The 24,702-nt window shown below is 39.2% G+C and overlaps 1 protein-coding gene across 14 annotated transcripts in view; it reads left to right on the forward strand.

Moving 5' to 3' along the window:
• The first annotated feature begins 3,972 nt into the window (after positions 1 to 3,972).
• NBEA (neurobeachin) overlaps positions 3,973 to 24,702 on the forward strand; it is a 480,010-nt gene continuing 459,280 nt past the window's right edge. For 3 of the 14 annotated variants that reach the window (XM_071804804.1, XM_071804811.1, XM_071804814.1), the window contains exon 1: positions 3,985 to 4,648. In XM_071804804.1, the coding sequence (XP_071660905.1) occupies positions 4,373 to 4,648 (276 nt within the window). In that variant the 5' untranslated portion in view covers positions 3,985 to 4,372. Of the gene's footprint in view, positions 4,649 to 24,702 lie in introns of all 14 variants that reach the window. The other 11 variants (XM_071804825.1, XM_065829702.2, XM_071804822.1 and 8 more) reach the window with 6 other exon arrangements.

The following is a 24,702-nucleotide window of genomic DNA, read 5'->3' on the forward strand; positions in this document are numbered from 1 at the left end:
CCACTGTGGTAGATAAATGAAAATTATCTAACTCTTTCAAACATGGTTCAGTCCTGATCTAAATCTCTTCACTATAAAAAAAAAAAAATTAAAATTCTAAGATTTAGTGTAAACATAGGCCTGTACAAAGCAGTCACTATTCACTTAAGTAGTTCCATTATTTGTAGCCAAGAGTCTGTATTGTAAAACATGTTTTTTTAAGCTTTCTTAATTGAATGACTACATAATCTTTTTACTCAAAAAATAAAGGAGTATTGCTACAATTTATTTTACGCCTGAAATGAAAATAGAGCTAAAATTTTAAACAATTATTTGTTATTTTTATTTTCTTCCCCATTTGTTTGTTTATTGCAAGCATAGGAACATGGATACATGTATTTTTGTTTTTTTAAATTATATTTGAGGCCACCTTCTGGCATTTATGGAGAATCGAGGCTGAAAAAAATTCAAGACTGCCATGAAAGAAACCTCTATTACAGGTGAAGCAAAGGCATATTCTGGGAGCAAAGGCATCACTTTATCTCATTTCAGTAGGGAGCAAGGTACAGAAAGGGACAAGATCAGATCCTGGCATCGGTCTTGTCTTTGTGAAGAATAAAGGAGTGTGTAGCATCCTCCCACACATACTGTCTCCTGCACACGTAGTCTGGACCTGTGTCAATGACTGGTCGTGCAAGCTGAACTGAAAATGGTTATAATTATGCAAATACTGGGATTTGCTAATGCAGAACATCTTGCTGGACTCGGACCCAAGAAGTCACCTCATGAATGAAATTGTCACTGACAAATTCACAGTCTTTGTACTGAGTAACAAGGAGATGAGAGAAACATTGTTTTTAAAGCAAAGAAATTAATCACATTCTGTAGCCTTTCTAGTATATGTGCTCTTATTTTAATTTTCAGTCTGATGAGGTACTAAAATGGAAGCAAATGAACGCCAGAGCTGCAATTACTACAGGGCTGAGATTAGTGTTACAGATTTGTTTTTCTTTCAGAATGCTAGTGCTACAACAATGTTCACAGGACTTGATGAATGGCTCACCTCAATGAAAGTTTGCTTGTCAAAAACAAACACCGTTGATTAGAGAAGACAGCTGCATCTTAATAGTGTTCCAGCTTATAAAAATAAAGAGTACACGATGTTGTAAAAATTATTTGTAAAATCAAATATGAGTTTAAGAACTAAAAGAAGTCACTCCTATTAAACATAATGTTGGGAATTCACCTTCTTTTAATAAGAGTTTTTCTTCTATACTACGTACAGTATATTATGTGATTTCAGCAGAGGAAATAACAGGCAGCCAGTTCAAGTCCTAAACTGGAGATTATATAATGAAAGATTTCACAAATACAACTTCTAAACAAACTCATGTCTGCAACTTTATCAAAAATGTAATGTGGAGGAATACATTGATAGTTGTATATGGAACAGCTGTAGCCAACAATTACCCCAGCAAGTGGGTACATGTGTAAATCACAGAGTCTTCCATAAATAGTAGCATGAAGTACAGAACAGATAATAAAACATATCAAACCATATTTTGTTACCTCACTTTTCCAGAGAAAGAAAGTTTATGTGATTGTGCTATTGGTCCATCTGTTCCATCACAAAAATGAACAAGTCATTGACAAATTTTAAGCAAATTTAACAATGGATCTCAAAGTTTTAATGTTATTTTGGATTTGTGAAAGTCAATAAGTGGATAGAGATCCAAATTCATATACCTACCCACAGAGAACCAGTTACAACTTAGCTCCCTATCATTTAACAGGCAACAGCCGTGTGACGAATCAGAACATGAAAACTGGTCAACCTGTTACTCAGCGTTAAGCTTCCAGCCAAACGTACCATTTGTAGCAACATGCCCCACCATACAGATGTGGATATGGGAACAACAAAATGGAGAACTGCTGCATATTAGCTCTTAAGGCTATTACAGTTTTTAGTAACTGTTAAAGAGCTCTAGGCGTAGGTTTCACTTTTGAAATATTTACATGTATTATTTAATAACTTATGTTTACACAAACTTGAAGACCTCTAAACTCTAAGAGGTTACCTAGTTACCAGATAAGATCACTAAGAACATGAAATATTCCTTTCTGAAATTAAGATGAACAGTTTTGAGCAGCCTAACTTGAACATTTGCATAATTGGTTTGTAGACTGGAACAGTAAGTTAACACTTCTTCACAGTCAAAAGTTTTACCTTTTAGATTGGCTTTGTTTGTTTGTTTTTAAGGAAAATGGGGCAAAGTAAAATTTTGAATATTTCACTGACATTTCCAAGTTAAGGATTTTTGTCTAGGTTTTTTTTTGAGAATATTTTAAAAGGTTCCAGAACAGGACTTACTTCAGACAAGGATAGAGACAGCAAGTACAATTTGAAACACACTACTCCATCAGCTCATCATCATCCACTAGCTGGAAGTTACTGTGCTCAGAACTCACCCTGTGATATACAAAAGCTTTTCATCCACTACAGTTGAAAGTCTGCCTGATTACCTGACTGGAACCCCTCTTCAGTAAAGCAGTTAAGCGCATGTGTATTCAGTTTTGCTAGTTCTGCTATGGGGCTGGTGGAAATAGAATATTTGGCCCCTCCACAAGTATGTTTGTAGCCTCATCTAGGTGTTCCTACTCCAGCAGGGGGATTGGGCTAGGTGATCTTTTGAGGTCCCTTCCAATCCCTAACATCCTGTGATTCTGTGATATGAAATTAAAGTATATCTTTACTCTGAGTCATACATGGTTGCTCATGGATGGTGGCAAATTGTAAAGGAATTTCCTTCCAAGAAAACTTTGTGCTTTCTTATCTCCCATAACCAATCTTTTGTGTTTTCTCCCCATCTTTCGCAGCTTTCTGAAATGATGTTGGTCCTTTGGTTCCCACAGTTTTAGTCATGTCTGTGCATCTGGGCTATGGATAGTGTCAAGCACTGATGCACCTAGCAAACAAGTAAATGTAACATACTGTATTTACATAGAGATAATGCATCTCATAGTACAGATCTGAGGTCTTCTCTGTCTTCTCTCTTTAGAGCAGCTGCTGTAATCCTGGAGGATGTAGTGATCGAGTCATGCTGATTCACTGTGTTTATGCAGTTTATTATCTAAAACTGGATATAAGGAGGACTGTCAATCCAGGCAAACTCCCAAATTTGGGGTTACAAGAAAGACAGGATGCATTGTTTTCTAAGATCAGGTGATAAGATCTGTTGTAAAATTCAACTTTGCCATGACAGTCACATCAAAGTCAAGACAGAACATGTTGTTCAACAGGGATGGATTATCTCCAGCACATGTAGAGCAAATATATACAACCTTATTCAGCTAACTATTATAATAATTGGACCCTCCTCAAAACATCAGAGGTACTTCTGTTTCTCTGATATAATACTGGAAAGGCATGGAAAAAATGCTTATTGCCATGAGGCACAACTGAAACCCACGGGCTGAGTAAAACTGCTGTCAACTAGACATCTCTGTACGTGACACCACCACCAAGAACCACGAGTGCAAGTGTCAACATGAACTCTGGAAAAATATCCCTCTTCTTGAACAAGCAGCACACCAGCTCGAGCTGGAAGAGCCCAGGCTTTCCCCTGTCCCTCCCCATGCCCGAAGGGAGGGCAGGAGGGGACACCCCCTGGACAGACGCCTGCGGCAGCCCAGGGCCGCCACTCGCGGCGCGCAGCCCGATGGGCGGGGCTGCGGCCCGCCCCTCCCGCAGGGGGCGCCCTGGGGCGGTGGCGCGAGGCCAGGCGCGGCGGCCTCGCGTCGAAGCCGGCGGGCGCGCGCCACCCTGCCAGTTCAGGCGGCGCCGGTGCGCGGCAGCCCGGCGGGAGGCGGCGGCTCCGTGCCACAGCGCGGCCCCTCACGTCGCCGCGGTGGCAGCGCGGACCCCGTGCACCTGCTCACCTGTCTCCCGGCCGGCTGGGGGGAACCAGGCCGGCCACGCCCCCCGACGGGCTCGGCGCAGGCGCCCTGGCGGCTACCGCAGGCAGGGGGCGGCAACATGGCGGCGTGAGCGGCGGCGGTTTCGGCTCCACAACAACAGCGGTAGCTGCGATCGCTCGCGCCGTCGCCTGCTCCGCGCGCCGCTCGCCTCTGCCGGGCCGCACTGCGCTCGGCGGCGCCCGCTCCTCTCACCCCGCGGCGGGGAGGCGGCCCCGGCTGGAAAGCCCTCGGCTAACGGGGCATCGGCGCCCATAATAATCACTCATTATAGCGGAGCGGGGGAGCGGCTCCTGGGACGGTGCCTGCGCCTCGGGCCGGCTCCCTGCGGCTTCGCCGGTTGCGACTGCGGTGGATGAGCGGCTCGGCCCGGCCGGGCGGGGAGGTGGCGGCAGGTGCCGGTAACGGCGGGGGTTAAATGGCGAGCGAGAAGCCGGTGACGGGGCCGGACCCGCAGCCCGCGGGACTCATCTCCGTCGGGGCCGGCGGTGCAGGCGGCGGCGGCAGCGGCAGCAGCGTCGCGGTGATGGGGGAGCTGAGGGCGTCGGGCTCCGGGTCCGTGGTACTCCCCGCGGGGATGATTAACCCGTCGGTGCCGATCCGCAATATTCGGATGAAATTCGCCGTCCTCATCGGACTCATCCAGGTCGGAGAGGTCAGCAACCGGGACATCGTGGAGACGGTGCTGAACCTGGTAAGCGGCCGGGCACCCCGCCCCGGTGACGCCCCGGCGGGCAACGGGCCCTTGGGCACCGGCCCACGCTGCCCACCTCCTGCCGGGGCTGCTCCCTACTCATCCCCCGCCCTGTGCAACCCGAAAGGGACCTTCATTTTCCCTACCCCCGTGTCCCTCCTACACGTACGGCCCTTCTCCAACCATCTTTCCTTCCCAAACTCCTCTTGTTCCTCTCTCTCCTCGTTAATAGCGCGACCTGCTCGTCTCCTCGTCGTGCGTGTGACAGAAGCCCCCCCAGCGCACCCTAAACTCCACGCAGGACCCTACCTAGTGCACACAGGCCACTCTTCCCCTTCCCAGTGCCTCCCCCCGGCTGTCTCCTGCAGAGAGGGAGTGTGTGCAATTCACAATGTGAAAAATAAGGAGATTAAGTAATTTGCAGTTTCGTGTTCTGGACGCTGCCCTATAACCTGGTGGCTTCCTCATTGGAAGAAGAGTAGTGTGAATGTATTATCTGTTTTTAATTGAAAAATATTTTAAAAAGCAGCCTGAGCTGGTATCTTTTCTTAGTGGTTGAAACATGTGAAGGTTTAACCCCATTAACTCAGAGCTTGTTGTGTATTATATGTAGAGGAAGGGGGAGGAGGGAGATTTTTTGCAAGGATTTAATATGCTTTAATATCTGTAATAAAGAGTTAGTTGTATTGCAGTATGGTATTGGGTTGCTCCTGTTTTAGTAATCCGCCATGCTTTCCAAAACACGTTCTTGTCTGCAAAGTAAGAGCTGTTGCTAATTTTGTTTAAGGTCTGTGCATTACAAAATACTGTTATACGCTGGTAAATAGCTTGAAACAAGGAGAAGATGCTAAAATGTAGCTCCTTAGTCATCTGCTCACTTCATGGAGCGAAAGAGTTACTGCAGGACTGTATGACTTAATGTTTTTGCGCTACCTACACCAAAGCCTGAGGAACCTACAGAAGCCAAACGAGTGGATCTAAAAATGAATCACTTTCAATTATGTGCAATTTGCTGCTCCTCCTGAATGCAACGTTTGCTGCAGCAAAGCTTGTGAAGCTGTTCAGTCAATGAAATATCTTCATTTTTTGCATATAAAACAGGATAGCAAAATACTCAAAACTGAATGGCAATTAATTGAAACTGCCTTTGTTTCAGATGAGTTTAACACTTCTAACCTCCACTTATATAGAGAATGTATCTTGTTTCAAACACTTTAGAATGATGTATTCTTCTGTTTGACAGTTTTTTGCATTTGACCTAGCACAGGCTGAATGGAAAAGCTGCAGCATGCAGGGAAAGACATGGTTTGGTCAGATCATTTTAATATTTATGGTTTATCTGAACACACAGGGTTTAAGCCCTAATAGTTTTGCGAATTTATTGAAACAGTAATCTGGTATATTTCTCACCCCTCTCTACAAGCTTTTTGACACTTAACTGGAATGTGATTCATAAATTTTTTTTTTTTTTTACAAGTCTGGTACAAGTCATCATAACTTTATTGGATTATTACCCATTGTTTTAAAAGTAACACTCAAAATAAGGGAATGACATGCAGTTATTTTGTTAACTGGCTTTGTATAGGTCATAACAGATCCAAAGATATTTAATAGTTTCCTGGTATTCTTCTTTCATTCTTCTTACTGATATTTAAGCTTATTTTAATGCTGGCTGTTAATGCATCAGCAACTGGACTAACATTGGCTGGTCTTTTGTGGGGGAGGTTAGAATGTTTTGGTATTTGTGTGGAGGACACACAGTGCTTGCCTACAAGATCTACCTACTAATTAATTCCTATTGCTGAAAACTACGCTTATATTTAAAAATAAATGCAGGAGTGTTTAACACTGCTCTCAGCATTGAGAGACATATATGAATGTGAAACTGCTTGGCAGTCTGCTGCAGTAGCGATGCATTCTGGATCAGTCATTACTTAACAGACGGACTCGAATATACGATAGTCTGTATTCCCACAGCAGGGAGAAGTTACATTGTGTCTCCTAATCTTTCTATTCTCAGGGCAGTGAATGTCAGAAACTTACATTTGTGTATTTGAAACTTCCCATTTGAAACTCATATTGAAACAATCAGATACAAAGTAAAGCTAATGACATATGCCTAAACTACTAAACATTATCTGATTCTATACTAAGGATTATAATAGCAACTTTGAATAAAATGCAGTTCGGTGCTTTAGAAGCATTCTTTGGGGGGTGAGTGGGGGTCGAGAGAACTTGATTTTTTTTTTATTCTTTTTTTTTCTCTCCAGCCTTTACAATTTCTAAATGACATTTGATGCAAGCGTGATAATGAGTGGACAGTGCTTATAGAGCTGGTCTGAGTTTGATATATCAGTTGATATGTTAAGTCTTTGAAAGAAATATAACCTATAGTATACCATATTTGGTATCTACAAGCCAGTTGGTTATAGCTTTTTAGTATCAGAATTCTGCATAGTTGCAACTTCTTTTATTATTGGAGAGCATCAGAAGTTAAAGATTGAGATACTTTTTAAAAATTTTCTTGTCTGAGACTACTGCTCTCTTCCTAAATAAGTCTTTTCATTCTTCCTGCACCTGCATTGAAGCAGCAGCAAATGTCTGAGACAAAACTTTGGTTTGGCTTGCCCTTGTCATAGAGATGTTCACTCTTCTTTCCTGTTGAATTTCTTCTTAGGATTTGTCTTACACAGTTTTTGCCTTTAAATGTTTGTTTTGGTGGCCCCACACTGTGATCTTTGTTACTGCATTTCAGACTTCCTTCATGTGGTACCTTCTGATGTTGATGGACACTGGGATTTACTGTATCTGTGAGGTGATGAAGTGCTTTTTATGCAGTGCTGAAAATCTTTTTCCGTGTCTAATATGTTGTTGGATTTTCAGATTTGCTAAATTTTAACAGTTGACTTTGAGCTCAGGCAGTATTTTGTTCTTGGGCATGCCCACGCTGTTTACAGGATTAGTTGTTTCTCTTGATGCTTTCCTTTTATTTGAAGACACTTTCTTTTTTTTTTTTTTTTTTTCCTCTGAACTTACTGTGCATTCAAAGTTCTGTTCTACTGGTGAATTTGTTTAATGGAGTATCACTTGATAGAGTTTCTAGTATTGCTTGTGTTATTTTTCCTTGTTTAGCATTACAGCAGAAAACATAATGGAGAGACAGTTCAGCCCTTTATATGCTAATGCCCATGAACTACTTCCAGTTCTTTTTACGTTTCTGGAAAGAGGAGAGAAGTCTTCATTATACCTCATGCATTGGTTACAGTTTTTTAGTATCAGAATTCTGCATAGCTGCAACTTCTTTTATTATTGGAGAGAATCAGAAGATTGAGATACTTTTTAAAAATTTTCTTGTCTGAGACTACTGCTCTCTTCTTTTATGATGGTGCTTATTTTGGTCCATGGGTCTAATATGAATTCCCAGGTTCAGCATGATCTGACATGTGTGTTCACTGACCCTTGTGTGTACTGCAAAGCACCAAACTGGAAAAAGCTTTCCTTGCAAACAACATAATCCTCTAATTGCTCTTAGTGATTTCTCTTTGGGGATATTTTGACACCAGTTCTGTGCTTCTATTGATGAAGAGGCCTTTCCCCTTTGAACACGTCTATTAGTTTTCTTAGGGTACTGTCAAGAATATTGTTATTGCTATGATAGATGTGCTTACTGTTATTCTCCATAGTTTCTTTGCTTCTTGATACCTTTTTATATTTATGATATGTATTAGGCTGTTTAAAATAAAGTTCTGCACCACGTGCTCCAGCAAGTATTATATTAAGGTGGAAGTGGGTCAGTCTGTCCACCTGTATTCTTCTACTTCAAGTGTATCTTTGTTTCACTTATTTCCTACTTCAAAATTTTAACACATTGCTTTAATTAGTTTTCTTATAATATGTATTGAATAACATTTCGTTATTTTTGCTGACTTCCTTAATTCTCTGCTTTTCCAGTATGTTAATGGTCTTGGGAATTTTCCTTTCAGTGTATATTTTGAACTGTCTCTTGTCTGGCCAGCTTTCATCAGACATGACTACCAAATGGTATTGTTTCTCAACTTTTAGAAAGCTTTCTTTGTTTCATTTTGAATTTCCTATAATTTTTGATTTTGAGTTTTGTAGTACTGATTCTACAGCAGCGTGAAGGAAGAAAGGTGAACAGGATACTAAAAATCGTGACTCGTGCTGACACATGCTGCTTATTTTACCTATGCATCTTCAAAAGATGATGTGATGCAGATTTGAGCAGATTTTTATTTTCTTATGCAAATGTAGCTGACCAGAGTTCTCCTTGTGCAATCTGGAAAGCTTTTACATATGTTTTATCAGACTAAGAGGATGCTTATAAGAAGTAGGTCAAACATCAGGCATAGTTCAAAAAGTCTCTTGCTGTTCTTGTTGACTACAGCCCACGTTTCTGCGTAGCTCTTCTCATTTTCTTGGCTGTTCCATCCTACTTCAGTGTTAGTCACCCATCACAAGAAGAAAGCCATTTTTTAGTGCTCTGTCACATTGTGTACTTGCAGGAGTGGCATTTTCAGCTTCAGAACAAATGGACTGGATTATGCGAGAGATCCTTCTCGCCCTACAGGCTCTCTGTAGTAGTGGTCATGAGGAAGAATGTAAAGAGAGTCATATGTAAGAAAGATTTTTTTTTTTTTTTTTTTTCCATTGGTAGTTCTTCAAACATTGTTTGAGAGTCGTCTTGAGCTACAGTTGGCTTTTGATACTTGAGTTCTTTGAATCCTTTTACTGTTTTTGTTGCTGCAACATCCTATGGTACAGTTCTACTCTTGTGTGGGAAGGAAAAAATCATGTTTTTTGTTGAATGCTGTTGTTCTTTGAGAAAGCGTGGGCCTCGTGAACTATAACCACCATGATGTGACTTCTGTTTTTCTTATGGAACTAGCTTTGCTAGCTTGAGAATCTTACTCCATTTTCTTGATAGAAGCCTTACCATTTTTGTAGCATAATTGTCTGCTGATATTGATAATATTGTCCAAAAAAGCAAAGTTTGGGCCTTTTTTTGTGTGTGTGAATTTTGTTTTATGTAATTCTTAACTGGAGGTGGCAGTCCTTGTCCAAATTATTGTCTGTCCCACTGATCCATTTTTATCCAGCTCATATTATCTCCATACTAAGTTATGTCTGGAAGTTACTGTAGGAGCTACCAGAGCCATAGGAAAAGAGGAGTATCAAATGCAAGAAACTGTAATAGTGTTTCATGGGGCAGCTACTTAAGGGTACTGTAGCTGTTATCATTATCTAGTATTTTGATGGAAAACTTAGTTTCCATTGCAGAAAATCTTTGAATGACTGGATGTTCACTTAATTTCTTTTAGTATAACTGATTGATTTTTTTTTTTTGGCTTTTTTACCTAGGCTTTTACAGTAGGTGTTTATGGGTTGGAAGTTTTTTCAGTCCTTTTATCAGTCATGAAGCACTAGTGATATCTCAGCAGGTGGCTTGGAATCTGCTATGGTTCTGGTGTGATGGATTGATACATTTCTATATACGATAACTTTTTAAAATCTGTCATGGTGAGCATAACACTGAGTATTCATTACCACTTAACTCTGAACAGTTATTTTCTTCTTAGCTTTACATCTTACTTGTCTTTACAGGATTCGGTTCAAGAATTATAAGAGAGGTGAATACCTAAAGGCGCTTTTATTATTTTTGTCACACTGAAGTGATAAAGTTCTGAGACTGCTATTAATAAGACACCCTCAGTCTTTGGCCTTTCCTCCTACTCCCACTTGAGACCCTACCTATGTTTTATCCCTTTGCATCAAGGTAAAGCTTAGCACCTTTCTCTATCAAGATGTTATTTTTATAAAACTGTGACCTGATTCCCCATTTAAACTATGTGTTTTACAAGAGTAAGCATTTAGGTGTGTACTTGGTTATACACCAGTCTTTCCCCTTCATATTTTCCCTCACTGTCATCCACACCCCTTGGTTTTTACATGAGTGCTTAGAGGGATAGAAGGCAAGGGGCATGGCTTGTTCATGGCATTCATGAGGCTGATGTCTAAGAGGCTGTGGTGCAGTTTTTTCTTCCCTGTTAATGCTTTTCAGTGTCTCCACTCATGCTTTTCAAATATGAATCACTTTCAATTTTACATCCTTAAAAAACCCACAGAAACCAACACCCCAAAACTGCAACATCATCTCTAAATTCCCACTGGAGTGTTCGTTCCCCTTTCATGCCATATTTAATTTACGCAAAGTGGAATGAAATCTGTGATTAAGTTAGTACCAAAACTGAGACTTTTATACCCTGATAAGTACTGTGCACAGTATTAACACAGCAGTGTTAACTTAATAAGCTATCCAAGCTATTTTAAATCAATCTCTTAATCTTACCTGTTCGTTGCTTGGTACTGCACTTTTTTTTTTTTTTGTATCTTAATCTATCTCAGTAAATCTGCCATTTCAAATCAACTTGGATTGCTCTCCTGTTGCTAGAGCATTTTGTAGTACTTTACATGGATCAGTATGATTACAGCTACCTCACTAGTCAATATCTTGTATGTGCCTGGTGGCCAGACGGCCAGCGTAGTGGCATGTATTTATGTTGGTGAAGTTCTGTTTATTTTTTGATGGAATTTAATCCTTAATTACCATTCACCATTTTGGAAATACCCCATTGTGGAGTTTTATTAATTCTGGCATAAACAGAGCTCCTAAGCTTTAAGTCTTAATCAAATTTAGAACTTGTTTTTAGAATCAGAGGCAGCAGATCCTTTGAAAGATCAGTTCTGAATTTGATGATGTACCTCCCGCTTCTGTGTTGTGGAGGTTTGGCTTGGATGTCCTATGAATGATACAATATTCAATATATGATATGCAATGTAAAGTTAATGAACAATTTAAAAAAGGAGGGATTATTTGTGGAGCGTCACATATTGCCCCCTTAACAATAGAATTACCTGTTTCATCTATAGGATTATGATGGATTTCAGCTATTTGACCTATAGTTTCTTAACTTAAAATTTAGGAAGACTCTTAATGGCATGCATCTCTAAGAGAAAGATTATTTGTTATTTCTGGTAGAGAAGGACTTCAACTTCTGATTAGCCTACTGACTCTGCTGAAATTTGCATTTTGGTAATTTTTGTGGTTTGGAGTTTATTCTGTTTTGAAGTACATGGAAAATAATAATCTTCAGTAAGTCTAAGGAGTTTTGGTGTTACTGAGATTTATACCAGTGATGACAATTTATTTCTATTAATACAACCCTATAATGTGACCACCCTGCATTAATTTAAAATTGGAACGATTTCACTGATGCAACCCAATGTAACAACTCACTGAAAGATTGGATAAATGTGAATACTGCTTAAACTATTCAACAGTTTACAAATGCTTACCTTCTGTATTTAGAAAATGATGGTTTTTTTCACTGCCCCTTTGTTTACAGTTGGAAGCCTTTCCTAACTATGCAGAATAGGTATTAGATTTTTGAATTAGCTGAAAGTGAGATAGGGCAAGACATTAACTTATAAGTGAAATTGTTATTCGTTTGAGTACATTTAATCATGCTTTTTGGTACCTGATGGCTTTTGTCATATTGGCACACTGTAGAAAGAAGGCTGGAAATAATTATTCTCTGAGTAGAGCCTTCTAAACTAATTCCAGTACCAGCTATACAGCATTGTAATCAGTTTTACATGATCTCACTCTTAGTTTTTTTCTTTTTCTGTTTAGGTCTTCATATTCTGTGACAAATACTCAGTTACATAATGTTTTCTAACTTTTGTTGACTTTTGATTGTGTGCTTTAAGAGCCACTATAACACACTTTATTTTTCATTTTGTGCTCTTCTGTTTTGTGCAACACAAATATGAATTTGGAAACATGTCCTTTGATTCACAAAGGAACCTGTACAAACTACAGAGTTACAGGAAACAGTAAGGTACGCTTTCATTAAATATAGAATAGTAACCATGAATTACATGCTAGTAATGAACTGACTGAAGCCAAGCCCTGTCTTGGATTGCTCATGCCTGACCGATCAGAGTTTGCTTTTAGTCTTCAGCAATACCTTGTGTAGCTCACTGCATCCAAAAATATGTCTTCATTTAATTGTGAGCTAAAAATCTGCTTATGTCACTTTTAGTATTAAGAACCTCTAATTAATATGTACATAAAAAAGCTTATTTAAAATCAGGGGAACATTCTTACTTAAAGCGGAATTTATGTTTTATAGCTAGCAGGATGGGGAATCTGTCTCTCCCTTCCAGTAGAACATAGACATCAGAATGTGGCTACAGAGTTTTGTCATCTCTAATTGTGCAGCCTCTCACAGTATTACAGAGTAGTTGGGGTTGGAAGGGACCTCTAGAGGTCATCTAGTCCAGGGATGGACTAGGATGTCCAAGAACAATATGGGACTGTGGGTGCATTGGCAAGGCAGTTCAATGCAACCTGGGTTTCAGCATTAGCAAGACTGCTATTGTAGATACGCACTGTCTTGCAGCAAGTTGATTTCCCAGGTAAGTCTGAAACAAGCAGTCTTCAGAGGACCCGTGAAGGCCATCTTACATTAGTACTGGGGGGCTCTGAAAGACCAGTGAATCTCCAAAAGGCTGGAGTGTGTTTATTTCTCACTGGCAGGTCCTATCACTTCCAAACAGACCAGAGCTCATATGCTACCATCCGGTGTTGAGCCTAAACATCAGTGTAGGAACTAGAGGTAGCACCTTGTGCAATAGACTGGAGCACATGCTACGAATGTATTGGCTCTTCTGTGGCAGCCTTGCTCAAGCGGGTTCACCTAGAGTAGGTCACACAGGAATGCATCCAAGCTGGTTTTGAATATCTCCATCTCTCCAGCAAATGTACCTAAAGATTTGGAAAGCATAAAGCCCTACAAATGTAAAAAGAAGGATGTTGTGCAGGAAGAACGAGCTTTCCAGTGGTCTGGAGAATGGACCTGGAGATTCAGCACCTTTGCAGAAGGGCATTAGCTGCAGGAGTTGCAATATTGAGACATAGGGGCAAGAGCTGTTTCCTGAAATGAAAAGAAACCCCAATTTTGTAGGAAGAAAGCAGCTTCATTCTTCTTCAAATCATAATATTTATCTTAATAACTGAAACTTGTCAAGGGATCTCTCAAAGTGGCATTGTGGGTACCAAACCTTACTAGTGGCGTGTTATACTTTTATGACTGGTGATGTTTGCTGTTTTCTTTTGAGACTGAGAGCTCCAACAAAAGCCATCATTGAAACTCGGTGTTTACATGTGCAATAGGATTGTTTGCCTCAACATATTGTTCCATGACCAAGAAGTTTCCTGCCATAAAGTTGTCAAAAAAATTTAATATCAGCATCCCCTCTCTTCCTTCTGTTACTCCAGTGAAATACATTATCTCTTTTGGTAAATGGCAAGATGTGTGGTATTTGTGACTCAAATCTGTGACTGATGGCCTAACTGTTAATATTGATATGCTGAATAGCTGAAACTTACGGAAGCATTTGTGTAAGACTTTGTTTGGCTGAATAAGATTTTCCAAGCAAGATGCTCAGGAGGTGGGAGCGACTTTATTCTTCTAATTCTTTTTCACTAAAGAGATTTGTGAAGCCCCTGCTCCATGTTTCAGTCTCTGGGGCTCCACAAGTCTTCATTGCTGCTTCTTTTGTGTCTTCAGCTATGGTTATGTATGTCTCCAAACACCCTGCAGAAATCTTCTGGGTTTTGTTTTATGCAGTTTTTTAGGTGATTTGAAAGATTTTCTCATCCATTTTGTTCCTTGTGGAAAGGTTGCAGCATCCATTGCATCTTCTAATAGCTTAGATAGCATTCTGTGAATGCAGATATGGACTTAGAAGAAGAGCCTGTTAGAGCTGCATCTGCTCTCCAAGGCTGAAGTGAATTGAGTCCATCTGAAAATAAACTCTAACATACTGTCCTGGGCTCATATTCAACACACTTTTCCTTTCATCCAAGTCATGTTAATGATCCTGCCACTTCATCCTTCTCTTTGGCACTAACACTACAAAACTTCATTGTCAGAGCACTTTCATAAACTAGCAGAATCACAGAAACTTCAAAGGATTATGGAACAGTTAAGAACGGAAGAGACCTCTGGATGTCCCTAGACAAAAGCCCATGCTCAAAGCAGAATCAACTGGAGCAAGTTGCTCAGGGCCTTGTCTAGCTCAGTTTTGGATATTTCTAAGGATGGAGACTTCCATGTTAAGTTTTTACTTGTTGTAAGTGGAGTTTCGTGCACCCATTGCTGTTTGTCCTGTCACTGGGTACCACTGAGAATGGTCTGTCTCCCTTGTCTCTACTCCCTGCTCACGCTATCCCTCCTACAAATGTACATACACATTTATAAGATCTCTTCAAACATTCTCCTCTTAAGGCTAAACAATACCAGCTCTCTTCAGCCTTTCTTTGTATGTCAGATGCTCCAATCCCTTAATCATTCACACATTTAGATCTTTATTCTCCTTGTGCAGATAACAGTGCTTCCTTTCCAGAAAGTGGGAGGTGGAGTCTGGGAAGCCTTTTAATTATAGCAACCCTTTTCCTCATCTCACAGTAGGAGCTGCAGTATCTACCACAAATAATCCAGTCAATATTGCTATGCCTAACCCAGCAAAGGACAATTTGCACCACATGCAGCCAAGAAAGAAAACAGACTTCCATAAGCCACAGCAGTGAGTGTTTGCTTTTCATCTGTTGTGCCTGCTTGGTAATAGATAGCCTCAGATGAAACACACAAACCCGAGAGTGTCTGTCAGTTCTGCAGATCACAGTTATGATTGTAGGTAAGCTTTATTTATTGAATTTCAGAAATATAACATGTAGCTACATTTGATATTCTCTTGAAAATGTATGAAGTTAATGGCTTAATACTGAGTTAGTGAAATTCTGTGGCTCTTAACATGTATTGTAAGTACTTCTTCAATGAATTAGCATGAATTGAAATTAAACTAGAAGAGCTATTAGCATAGTCTTCAAAGTTACAGATGCTTGGTAACAGAAAAAAAAAAATACTAATATTCAGTATAGAGCCAAAGTTGTTGAAGTTCTGCTTTGAGTTTGTTGGAAAGAATAGTTTCATGACTTTATATAAAAAGTCTAATAGGTATAGATTAAATGTTGAATAGCATTTTATGTGCATAGAACTATATGTAACTTAGAAACCGTAATATATTAAGCAAAGATGATTGTGTAACAAAATTTTATTAGTCAGGTTTCGTGCAAAGAAAATATTTTTTTTGTTCAAAGTAACTTGTATGATAATAAACACATTGTGACTGGAACAATGTGTTGGCTTAGTCACTGAGAAAGAATCAGTCTTTGACAGTTGATACAGTACAGTATTTGACATTTTAAAGGTGATGCTCACTGAAGAGCAGTTGATGCTGTCTTTGGAGCAGACTGTTCTTTAATGAGGAACTTGATAGTTACAGGTATTTCCTAAAACCCAGAAGCAGGTTATTGCCCGTTCTCACAATTCCTAATGATTTCCCTTATAACTAGTATAAATGGTTTGTATTACAAGTGAAAATTAATTATAGTAGAATAACCTTAAAAAAGAAAAATCTGATTAAGAAGAAATCTGGATCTACTTGCTTTGTTGCATGTCCTGGTTCAGTTAAACAGTTTTCAAGTCTAATCCTTTATCTCACTTGAAGGTGTAGTTTACTAAGCAAGCTATCACTTCTTCAGAAATACAACAGCTCAAACTAATGCAAATACATGTAAAACAGGTATTAAAAGCCTTTAGTGTAACTACAAGTGGCACTCAAAAGTAAAGGGGAAGTAGAAGTTTCAACTGAATGAGGCTAAACTGTATAAACTGATACCTTTTAGACCGTCAAATCTCATACACTTCCAATTGAGTCTGTTCTTAAAAGTATCAGCACAAAAGAGTGTAAGTATATTGCTTAGGTGAAGTATAGCAATTAAGAATTTATACCACTGAAAGGAAGCTTTACCTTTGAAAAACACTTTTAACAATATGAGTGGAAAACCCTGAGTATAACAGGGAATTGTCTCTCAGTGATGCAGTTGTATGATGTTTTATTAATTTTTGAAGTGTCTGAGGGAATTACCACCATCTGTTAATATGAGAGTCTAAGGCCACATGTAGGTTTCAAAATGCTTTAGTTGTTGAGTTTTTTAAGTAAGAAGTCCTTCTCTTGAAACTAAACTTAAAGCAGTTAAGAGGTTTCAGTGTAAATAGAAAATACCTTTTGGTTTTGCTTTTTTTTTGTTTGTTTGTTTGTTTTGTTTTTGTTGTTGTTGTCCCGAATTAAGCTCTTTAATCATTTTTCACAGCTTTGGTTTGTGGTTCTAGCCTGTCCTCTGAAGTTAGAATGGCTGCAAATACTTGTAATTGAGCTCTTCTGCACTAGTTATGGCATAACTAGCTTTTCAACTTATTTCAAGTCAGTCAAGCTTTTTTTTTTTTTTAGCCAAAACTTACTTCACTCTGAAAAGAGGGCAGCATACATAATGTATTTTCTTCTGGCTGAGATCAATCCTAAATGTCTTGTACCAAAACCTGATATTATCCAGATGTGTAGAAAAAAACGTAAGAAGCCTGAAGTGTTGATACAATCTAAATCCTTTCTGGAGGTCAAACAAATCTTAGGAGCACCTTGTTTTATATTATTATTTCAAAATTTCTCTCTCATATGCTCCTTGTGCAGTTAAAATAGATTTTAGGGCTTCCTTGGTAAGGAAGCTGGTTAAGTAACCTGAACTAAACTGGTGCCAGCATGCTGACAGGGATTCAGTTTTCTGGACTATGTCTACAATCATTTTATATCTTTCTATATTACCTTATAGGTACTAGGGCTTTTGGGAGTGTGTGGCATTTTTGAAGATGAGAGTTGGATTTTTTTTTAGTTCAGCAGTACATCTTAACTGGCTATATATATATGTATTTTTTTTTTTTTTGCATTAGATTTTGAAGAGTCTTTGGTTTAAAAGTTTCCTTATGTATGCATTTTGTAGATTATACGCTGTTGAGGAGAGCACGTACTTCGTAGTACAAGCAGGACATGGTACAAGCTGCAGCAGACAGTGCAGCAAACATTAATTTTGATTTAAAATTCCTTTAAGAAATCCTGAAGATTTCCTGGGAGATAGGAGGAAATTGTTTGTGGTCTAAACACAAATCCTGACTTCAGAAAAACTCCTTGGCATTTCTATTTATTTAGAAAATTGAAATTCAACTAAATAGCTTATACTTAGTGTAGCAAAACGAGATCTTTAAAACACTATAATGAAAGTCTGCTGAGACATTATTAAAAATTAATACAGCCAAGAGAGTTATTGAGAAAAGTAACATTTAGCAGTAATTGTTAATACACTTCGGTATTGCTAAATGGTAAGTAGCTGCCAGCTTCTTAACCTGTGTCCAGCTTCCCTAGTAATATTTTAAATTATTTTTTCAACATTTTTTTTTCTGATATATTTGTAAGTTAAGAGTAACCATTACAGTATCACAATATCACACAATATGTTTGGGATTGGAGGGGACCTCAGAAGATCATCTAGTCCAATCCCTCTGCCAGAGCAGGAACGCCTAGGTGAGGTCACACAGGAACATGTCCAGGTGGGTTTTGAATGTCTCCAGGGAAGGAGACTCCACAACCCCCCTGGGCAGCCTGTTCCAGTGCTCCGTCACCCTCACTGAGAAGAAGTTTCTTCTCAAATTTAAGTGGAACCTCTTGTGTTCCAGCTTGATCCCATTACCCCTCGTTCTATCATTGTTTGCCACCGAGAAGAGCCTGGCTCCATCCTCATGGCACTCACCTTTTAGATACTTATAGACATTAATAAGGTCCCCCCTTAGCCTCCTCTTCTCCAAACTAAAGAGACCCAGCTCCCTCAGCCTTTCTTCATAAGGGAGATGCGCCACTCCCTTAATCATCTTTGTTGCCCTATGCTGGACTCTCTCCAGCAGTTCCCTGTCCTTCTTGAACTGAGGGGCCCAGAACTGGACACAGTACTCCAGATGGGGTCTCACCAGGGCAGAGTAGAAGGGGAGGAGAACCTGTCTCAACCTACTAACCACCCCCTTTCTAATACACCCCAGGATGCCATTGGCCTTTCTGGCCACAAGGGCACAGTGCTGTCCACCTGGACCTTCAGGTCCCTTTCCCCTACACTGTTTTCTAATAGGTTGTTCCCCAGCCTATACTGGAACCTGGGGTTGTTCCTGCCCAGATGCAGGACTCTACACTTTCCCTTGTTAAATTTGTATTGTGACTGAAAACAAAGACTTGCTTGAAGTGATTTGTTATAAATATCAAAATAAGCTGTAGAGGAAAAATAAGTAGTCAGACTTATCTTTGGGCAGTAAAATGTCATAGAAAAACTATATTATGATGCTTTCTGGGGATAATGTTTAGGATAGTGCTTGGGTTTCAAAAGTGTTGGGATTTGGAGGATTGCATTGGTATACTTCTAGTCTCAGAGAGTGTATTGGGTTTGTGTGACAAGGTTTTGGTAGTGGTGGGGGCTACAGGGGTGGCTTCTATGAGGAACTGCTAGAAGCTCCCTCCTGTCTGGCTCTAAGATGGACCCACTGCTGGCCAAGGCCAAGCCCATCAGCCACAGAGATAGCACCTCTAGGATAACATATTAAGGAAGGGGGCTTGGGGGGTGTGGAAACGGGCTGTGCAACAGCAGCTGGAGGGGAGGAGGGAGAATGCATGAGAGAAACAGCCCTGCAGACAGACATGTTATTGAAGAAGAAGGGGAGGAGGTTCTCTAGGTGCCAGAGCAGATATTCCCCTGCAGCCCATGGTGCAGCTCATGGTGAGGCTGGCTGTCTCCTTGCAGCTGGGTCAAGGGGATGCCTGAAGGAGGCTGTGACCCCATGGGAGGCCCACGTTGGAGCAGGCTTCCAGCAGGACCTATGGACCTGTGAAGAGAGGAGCCCACACTGGTGCAGGTTTACTGACAGAACTTGTGATGCTGTGGGGGACTCACGCTGGAGCAGTGTGTTCCTGAAGGACTGCACCCTGCGGAAGGGATCGCACTGGAGCAGTTCATGAAGAACTGCAGGCCATGTGAAGGACCCATGTTGGAGAAGTTTGTGGAGGACTGTCTCCCATGGGAGGGACCCCACGCTGGAGCAAGGGAAGAGTGTGAGAAGGAAGGAGCAGCAGAGATGACCTGTGTTGAACTGATCACATCTCCCATTCCCTGTCCCTCTGCAGTGACGGGCAGGAGGAGGTGGAGAATTCAGGGGTGGAGCTGAGCTTGGGAAGAAGGGAGGGGTGGGGGGAAGGTGTTTTAAGTTTTGGTTTTGTTTATGATTACCCTACTCTGAATTGATTCATGATAAATTAAAGGAATTTCGTCGTGTCAAGTCTGTTTTGCCCATGACGATAATTGCCGAGTAATCTCTTCTTGTCCTTATCTGGACCCATGAGCTTTTAGTAATATTTTTGTTCCACTATCCAGCTGAGGAGAGAAATGATAGAGTGGCTTGGTGGGTACCTGGTATCCAGCCAAGATCAGCAAACCAGAGAGATACATTTCATTTAAATGATGGAAACATTTTGAAATTTAATTCTTAAGGAGGTCCAGAAAACCTGTTGGTTACATATTGTTTGTAGTTATCAACAGATTTGCAATTTTATGGGTAGATTGATTGATGTACACTATTATTAATTTCTCTGTATTTCAACAAACAGCTTTTTCAGCTGTTGAAATGTGTGGACTTTATTCATTGTGCTGACGTTTGCAGTGGTGAGGTATAATTAAAAAAATGCAGTTGGTACTTTTGAGTGATGAACAAGGTTAGTTGTGCACACCGACTGTCCTAGGTGCATTGCCGTTTCTGATACACCAATAGATTCTGGTTAGTTAAAACAACTGGCAGCGGTGCCCAGCTCTTCAGCAACTTCACTGCCGCCTCCAGAAGGTCTTGTTTGACAGAGAGGTATCAGCTTGCTGTCTCATGCAGATTGCTGATGTCTCTCATCATGCACATGAAGCTACTTAGAGACTTCCTGGAGGACAGTGGTACCAGTAAACAGCTTGTATTAAACTTTTTGTGTCACTAATCTCACATTTTCCTTCAATGTGGTGTGGATGAAAGTGCTTACATTTCATGGTCTATAGTTTCACTTCTAGGGATTATTTCCTACTAAATAGTGCCCCTTGTGTGACACATCCACTGAAAATGCATGCCCAGCTTTCACCCAGACGGCTCAGAACTTGGGTTTGATAGATTTGTATCTTATAGCTATGTTGTGCTTTTTAGGTCCCTGGCTGAAGAGAAAGAGGACTGTAACTGTTCTTCTTCTGGAGAGTTCATAGTTGAGATGTTTTACCCTGGCTTGAAATACTATAATTAAGCGTGACTTAAAGAGGAAATTAAATGTTTTCTTTTTCAAGTCTATCAGACAGCTACTGCTATTTAAAACTCTCTTGTCTAGGAGAAAACTGTAATTTATTTATTTGGGTGGCTGAATGGTAAGTTACAATTTAAATAGAACAAATAAATAAACAGGAACTTCACAAGTTTGTGTTGGTTCTGTATATGTTCAAATCCACCTAACTAGGTTTTAGTTAAGCATCATACTGCCAGGGCATAATTATTGTGAGATTTATTTTTTTAACTGGAAAGCTGGAAGGTTTTTCTAATTTTTTTTTTTTTTTACAGAAGAAAGGATCAGGGACATGCTTGAACTCCTTCTTTCTTAGCACCATCAGATAGTATTTTCTGTTTTGGTTGACTGCCAGAGACCAGTATGTGTGTGCATGTTCTACCTGGAAACATTTGATTGTCTTTATCTGTATTTGATAGTTATAGCATGGATGCTTACATAAGAGTTTCTTTTTGTTTGTGTAGGAGAGATTAACATTGTTTAATTTTGTGTGCTTTTTAAATTGCAGAGCCATTCCTTTTTTTCCTTGCATAGGACCAGTTAAGACTTTCACAGATGCCTGGCACATTTAATTGCAAACTGCCATTGAACTGCACATACATTGTTCAGTTGGATCGTCTTGTTTAAAAATTGATGGCAAAAATGAAAGAAAAAGGAATGCCTAGTGAGCATCAGTAAACTGTAAATGTAAATATAAGCATTTGGAGTCACTTTTGTGCTTTGAAAGAAATGTTCATGTAGAAGTTGTTATCCTTCTTTGAATCACAGGATTCTGAAGCCTTAAAGATGATCTATGAAGGTTGGTTAAAATCAGAAAAAAAAATAAAGAGCTTCATTTACAGAGGGTTAAATCATGACTCACAGAACAATTTAGAAAGGAAGGCCTCTTATTAGTGATAGTCAAAATTGAGAAAGCATGTGTTCAACTGCAGGTTTTAGAGGAGGGCATGATGGAACACATGCAGATCTAAAAATCTGATACCTTCCAAATACTGTGCTTTTTGTTTGTTTGTTCACATACATGGAAAGATTTGTTTTCACTTTCCTTTCAAAAATGTTAACAGTTGCTTGTTTAAAAAATTTGGCTTTATTGGACTCATATGATCCTGTTGTCTTGAACAGGGAGTGACCTCATGTCTCTTCTTAGTTTGTTGTTGACACATTACTTTCAGGTGAATGAAATTTACTCATTTGAAACGAAGAGGCTCTACTGAGCTGTTACAGTAAAGAAGTCATTACAAAAAGCTATGTACCTGCTCTAAGCAAGCAGATAAAACTGGATAAGAAAGGGGACATATCTGTTTAGTGAGCCACTATTAGTTGTTGTAGACTTTTACTGGCCAATGATTTCTCTGTCATTGTTCAATTGGTTAGACTTCACTTTCTTCAGAATGGAGATTTTAATTAATGTACTTAAAGATTCACTTTTTTTAATACTTTACCATCTTCACTATTTAAACATGATAGTATTTTTAAAGTCTCCTTTTGATCTGTAATCCTTGTCGTAAATGATGTCAAACAGCAGGTTATGGCTTTACTCTCAAATTAAGTAAAAAATTGAATTGTCGTGGAGAACAAATATTGAAGATGCATTTCAGTAACTGTATTTGTGGAGTACTAGGTAAGTATTGTTAGTGATGGATAAGGAAGCTAAGTATCTGATGCAAACTTTCAGTTTTTGTTGTTGTTTTTTTTTTTTTTTTTTCTTTTTCTTTCCCTTTGTAGGCCCATTGGATTAGATTTACATATGTCTTCCCCTCAGCATTCACAGCTTCACTATTACAGTTTATCTGTCACTAAAATTATGTGGGTTTTTTTTTCAAAATTTTTATTTCAAATCATCCTTCAAAGCGAGTATCGTTACTTATTGAATGAAAGTAGGGCTACCACAGTCTTTTATCCTGAGTAAACAGATTATATTTTCCTATACTTAAATTCTCATGAACATCAAAGCTGTGCCTATTCTTACAGGATTTGTGGCTAATTGACTTTTTTTAAAATGGATTTCAAATGAAAAATGTGCATATATTTATAGCTCAGCATTCCTTACTTTTCAAATAATTTTCACAATATTTGAAGTATATTTCTTCTGGCTGGAGTATTTCAGCAAAATACTTCTTTCCATAAAAATCCTTGATGTGCTTATGTAAATTTTACTAAACTGCTTTTCATAAAGTACAAGAAAAAATCAGTTTTGGAACTGTGAGAATTGTGAGGTGATTCTGTTGTTCTTTTTTGTTGTTTTGTTTTGTGTTTTGTTGGTTTGTTTCATTTCTTTAAAATACATGTTCTAATGGAAGAAATCGTGAGAAACTTAAAGAAAAACCCAAACACATAGTGAAACAATCTCACTGGACTGGAAGACATTCTTTTTAAAACTTCTTAGAACACCAATCTTTTAAAATAACTTTCTTTGAACTAAAAGTTGCTTATTTGTACAGTGGGATACTAGGGAGTATCAGGAAGTCTTAGCTCCGGGTATGGTCTGTGAAAGTTTTCTTTCCAGCTTGATTTGTGATAGACAGATTTATGAAGGGCTAGAATTAGATTACTAGTATAATTTTCACTTGCCAGAGAATGCTGGATTTTAGGCAGCATCAAGAAAAGTAAAAGGTTGATTCATTTGTGCCCTGTCATGGTGGTTTGTATTATACCTTTCTTCATAATTTTTTTTAATGACTTCTGAACATCAAAAACATACTTCCTTGGATACTCGTGTAGCATTGAAGGAAAAAAGGGGTTTTAAACTAAATGAGAAACTATACAAAGAAGTTCTAATGGAGAAAAAAAGTCTTCATGGTCATGAAGTTTAATTGCTATAGTACATTTTGCTTACGGGGTGTTTTCAATGAACTCTGCATAAATATAATTCAATATAACAATATAGCTAATATAATTACTTGCATATCTATATGAATCAAGTAAATATGCATCCTAATACAGCAACATAGATGCAAATACAACCTTTTTATTTTTAAAGGAAAATATGTATGACTTTTTCCAGAAGTTTTAGTTGCCTTTTCTATAGTAAATAATTTTTTGAACTTCTCCCTCCCCCCTTCATCACATCTGATATGTTAGATAGACCATCGTCTTCTGTTAATTAATGAGTGGAGGAAGTAGTTGTGTTGGAGGCAGTCCAAGCACCATTTTTTGAATGTTACTTGAGCTCTTCAGCAGCTCTCTTTACCAGTTCTATTTTAGTGTCATTCTTTTCTCATAGATTACAGTATTAGTGTAATTTCTAAAACTCCTTTTTTAATATGGTTTTATAAGCCACCTAAACCCAAATGTTTTTGAAGTCTTTCTGGATGGGATTCTTCCCCCCTTCCCAAAGACTCTGTAAAGAGTGAATGCATCTAAAGAAAAGTTAATGGTCAAACTTCATTATACTCTTAACAAGAAATTCAGCTTCTAAATGGACTTCCGTGAAGCCAATATTGCACCCCCTTTGGGTCTCACAAGATTTATTAAGTGTATTAGCATGACGTTTCGGAAACCTCAGCTGCAACAAGAGCAGTGGCAGCATGCTGCCCAGGACCAACTTTCCTCTGATGTTATCAGCACCTTCGCTGCTTGGGACTGATTCTTAGCTGTGAGTATACTACTCTTGCTGCTGACCTCAGCTTGCTATCCTGAGGTCACCTTGTGTCGGTGATCAAACTGCAGCCTGTATA

Source organism: Patagioenas fasciata, chromosome 1, assembly GCF_037038585.1.
Source record: "Patagioenas fasciata isolate bPatFas1 chromosome 1, bPatFas1.hap1, whole genome shotgun sequence".
Lineage (NCBI taxonomy): Eukaryota > Metazoa > Chordata > Aves > Columbiformes > Columbidae > Patagioenas > Patagioenas fasciata.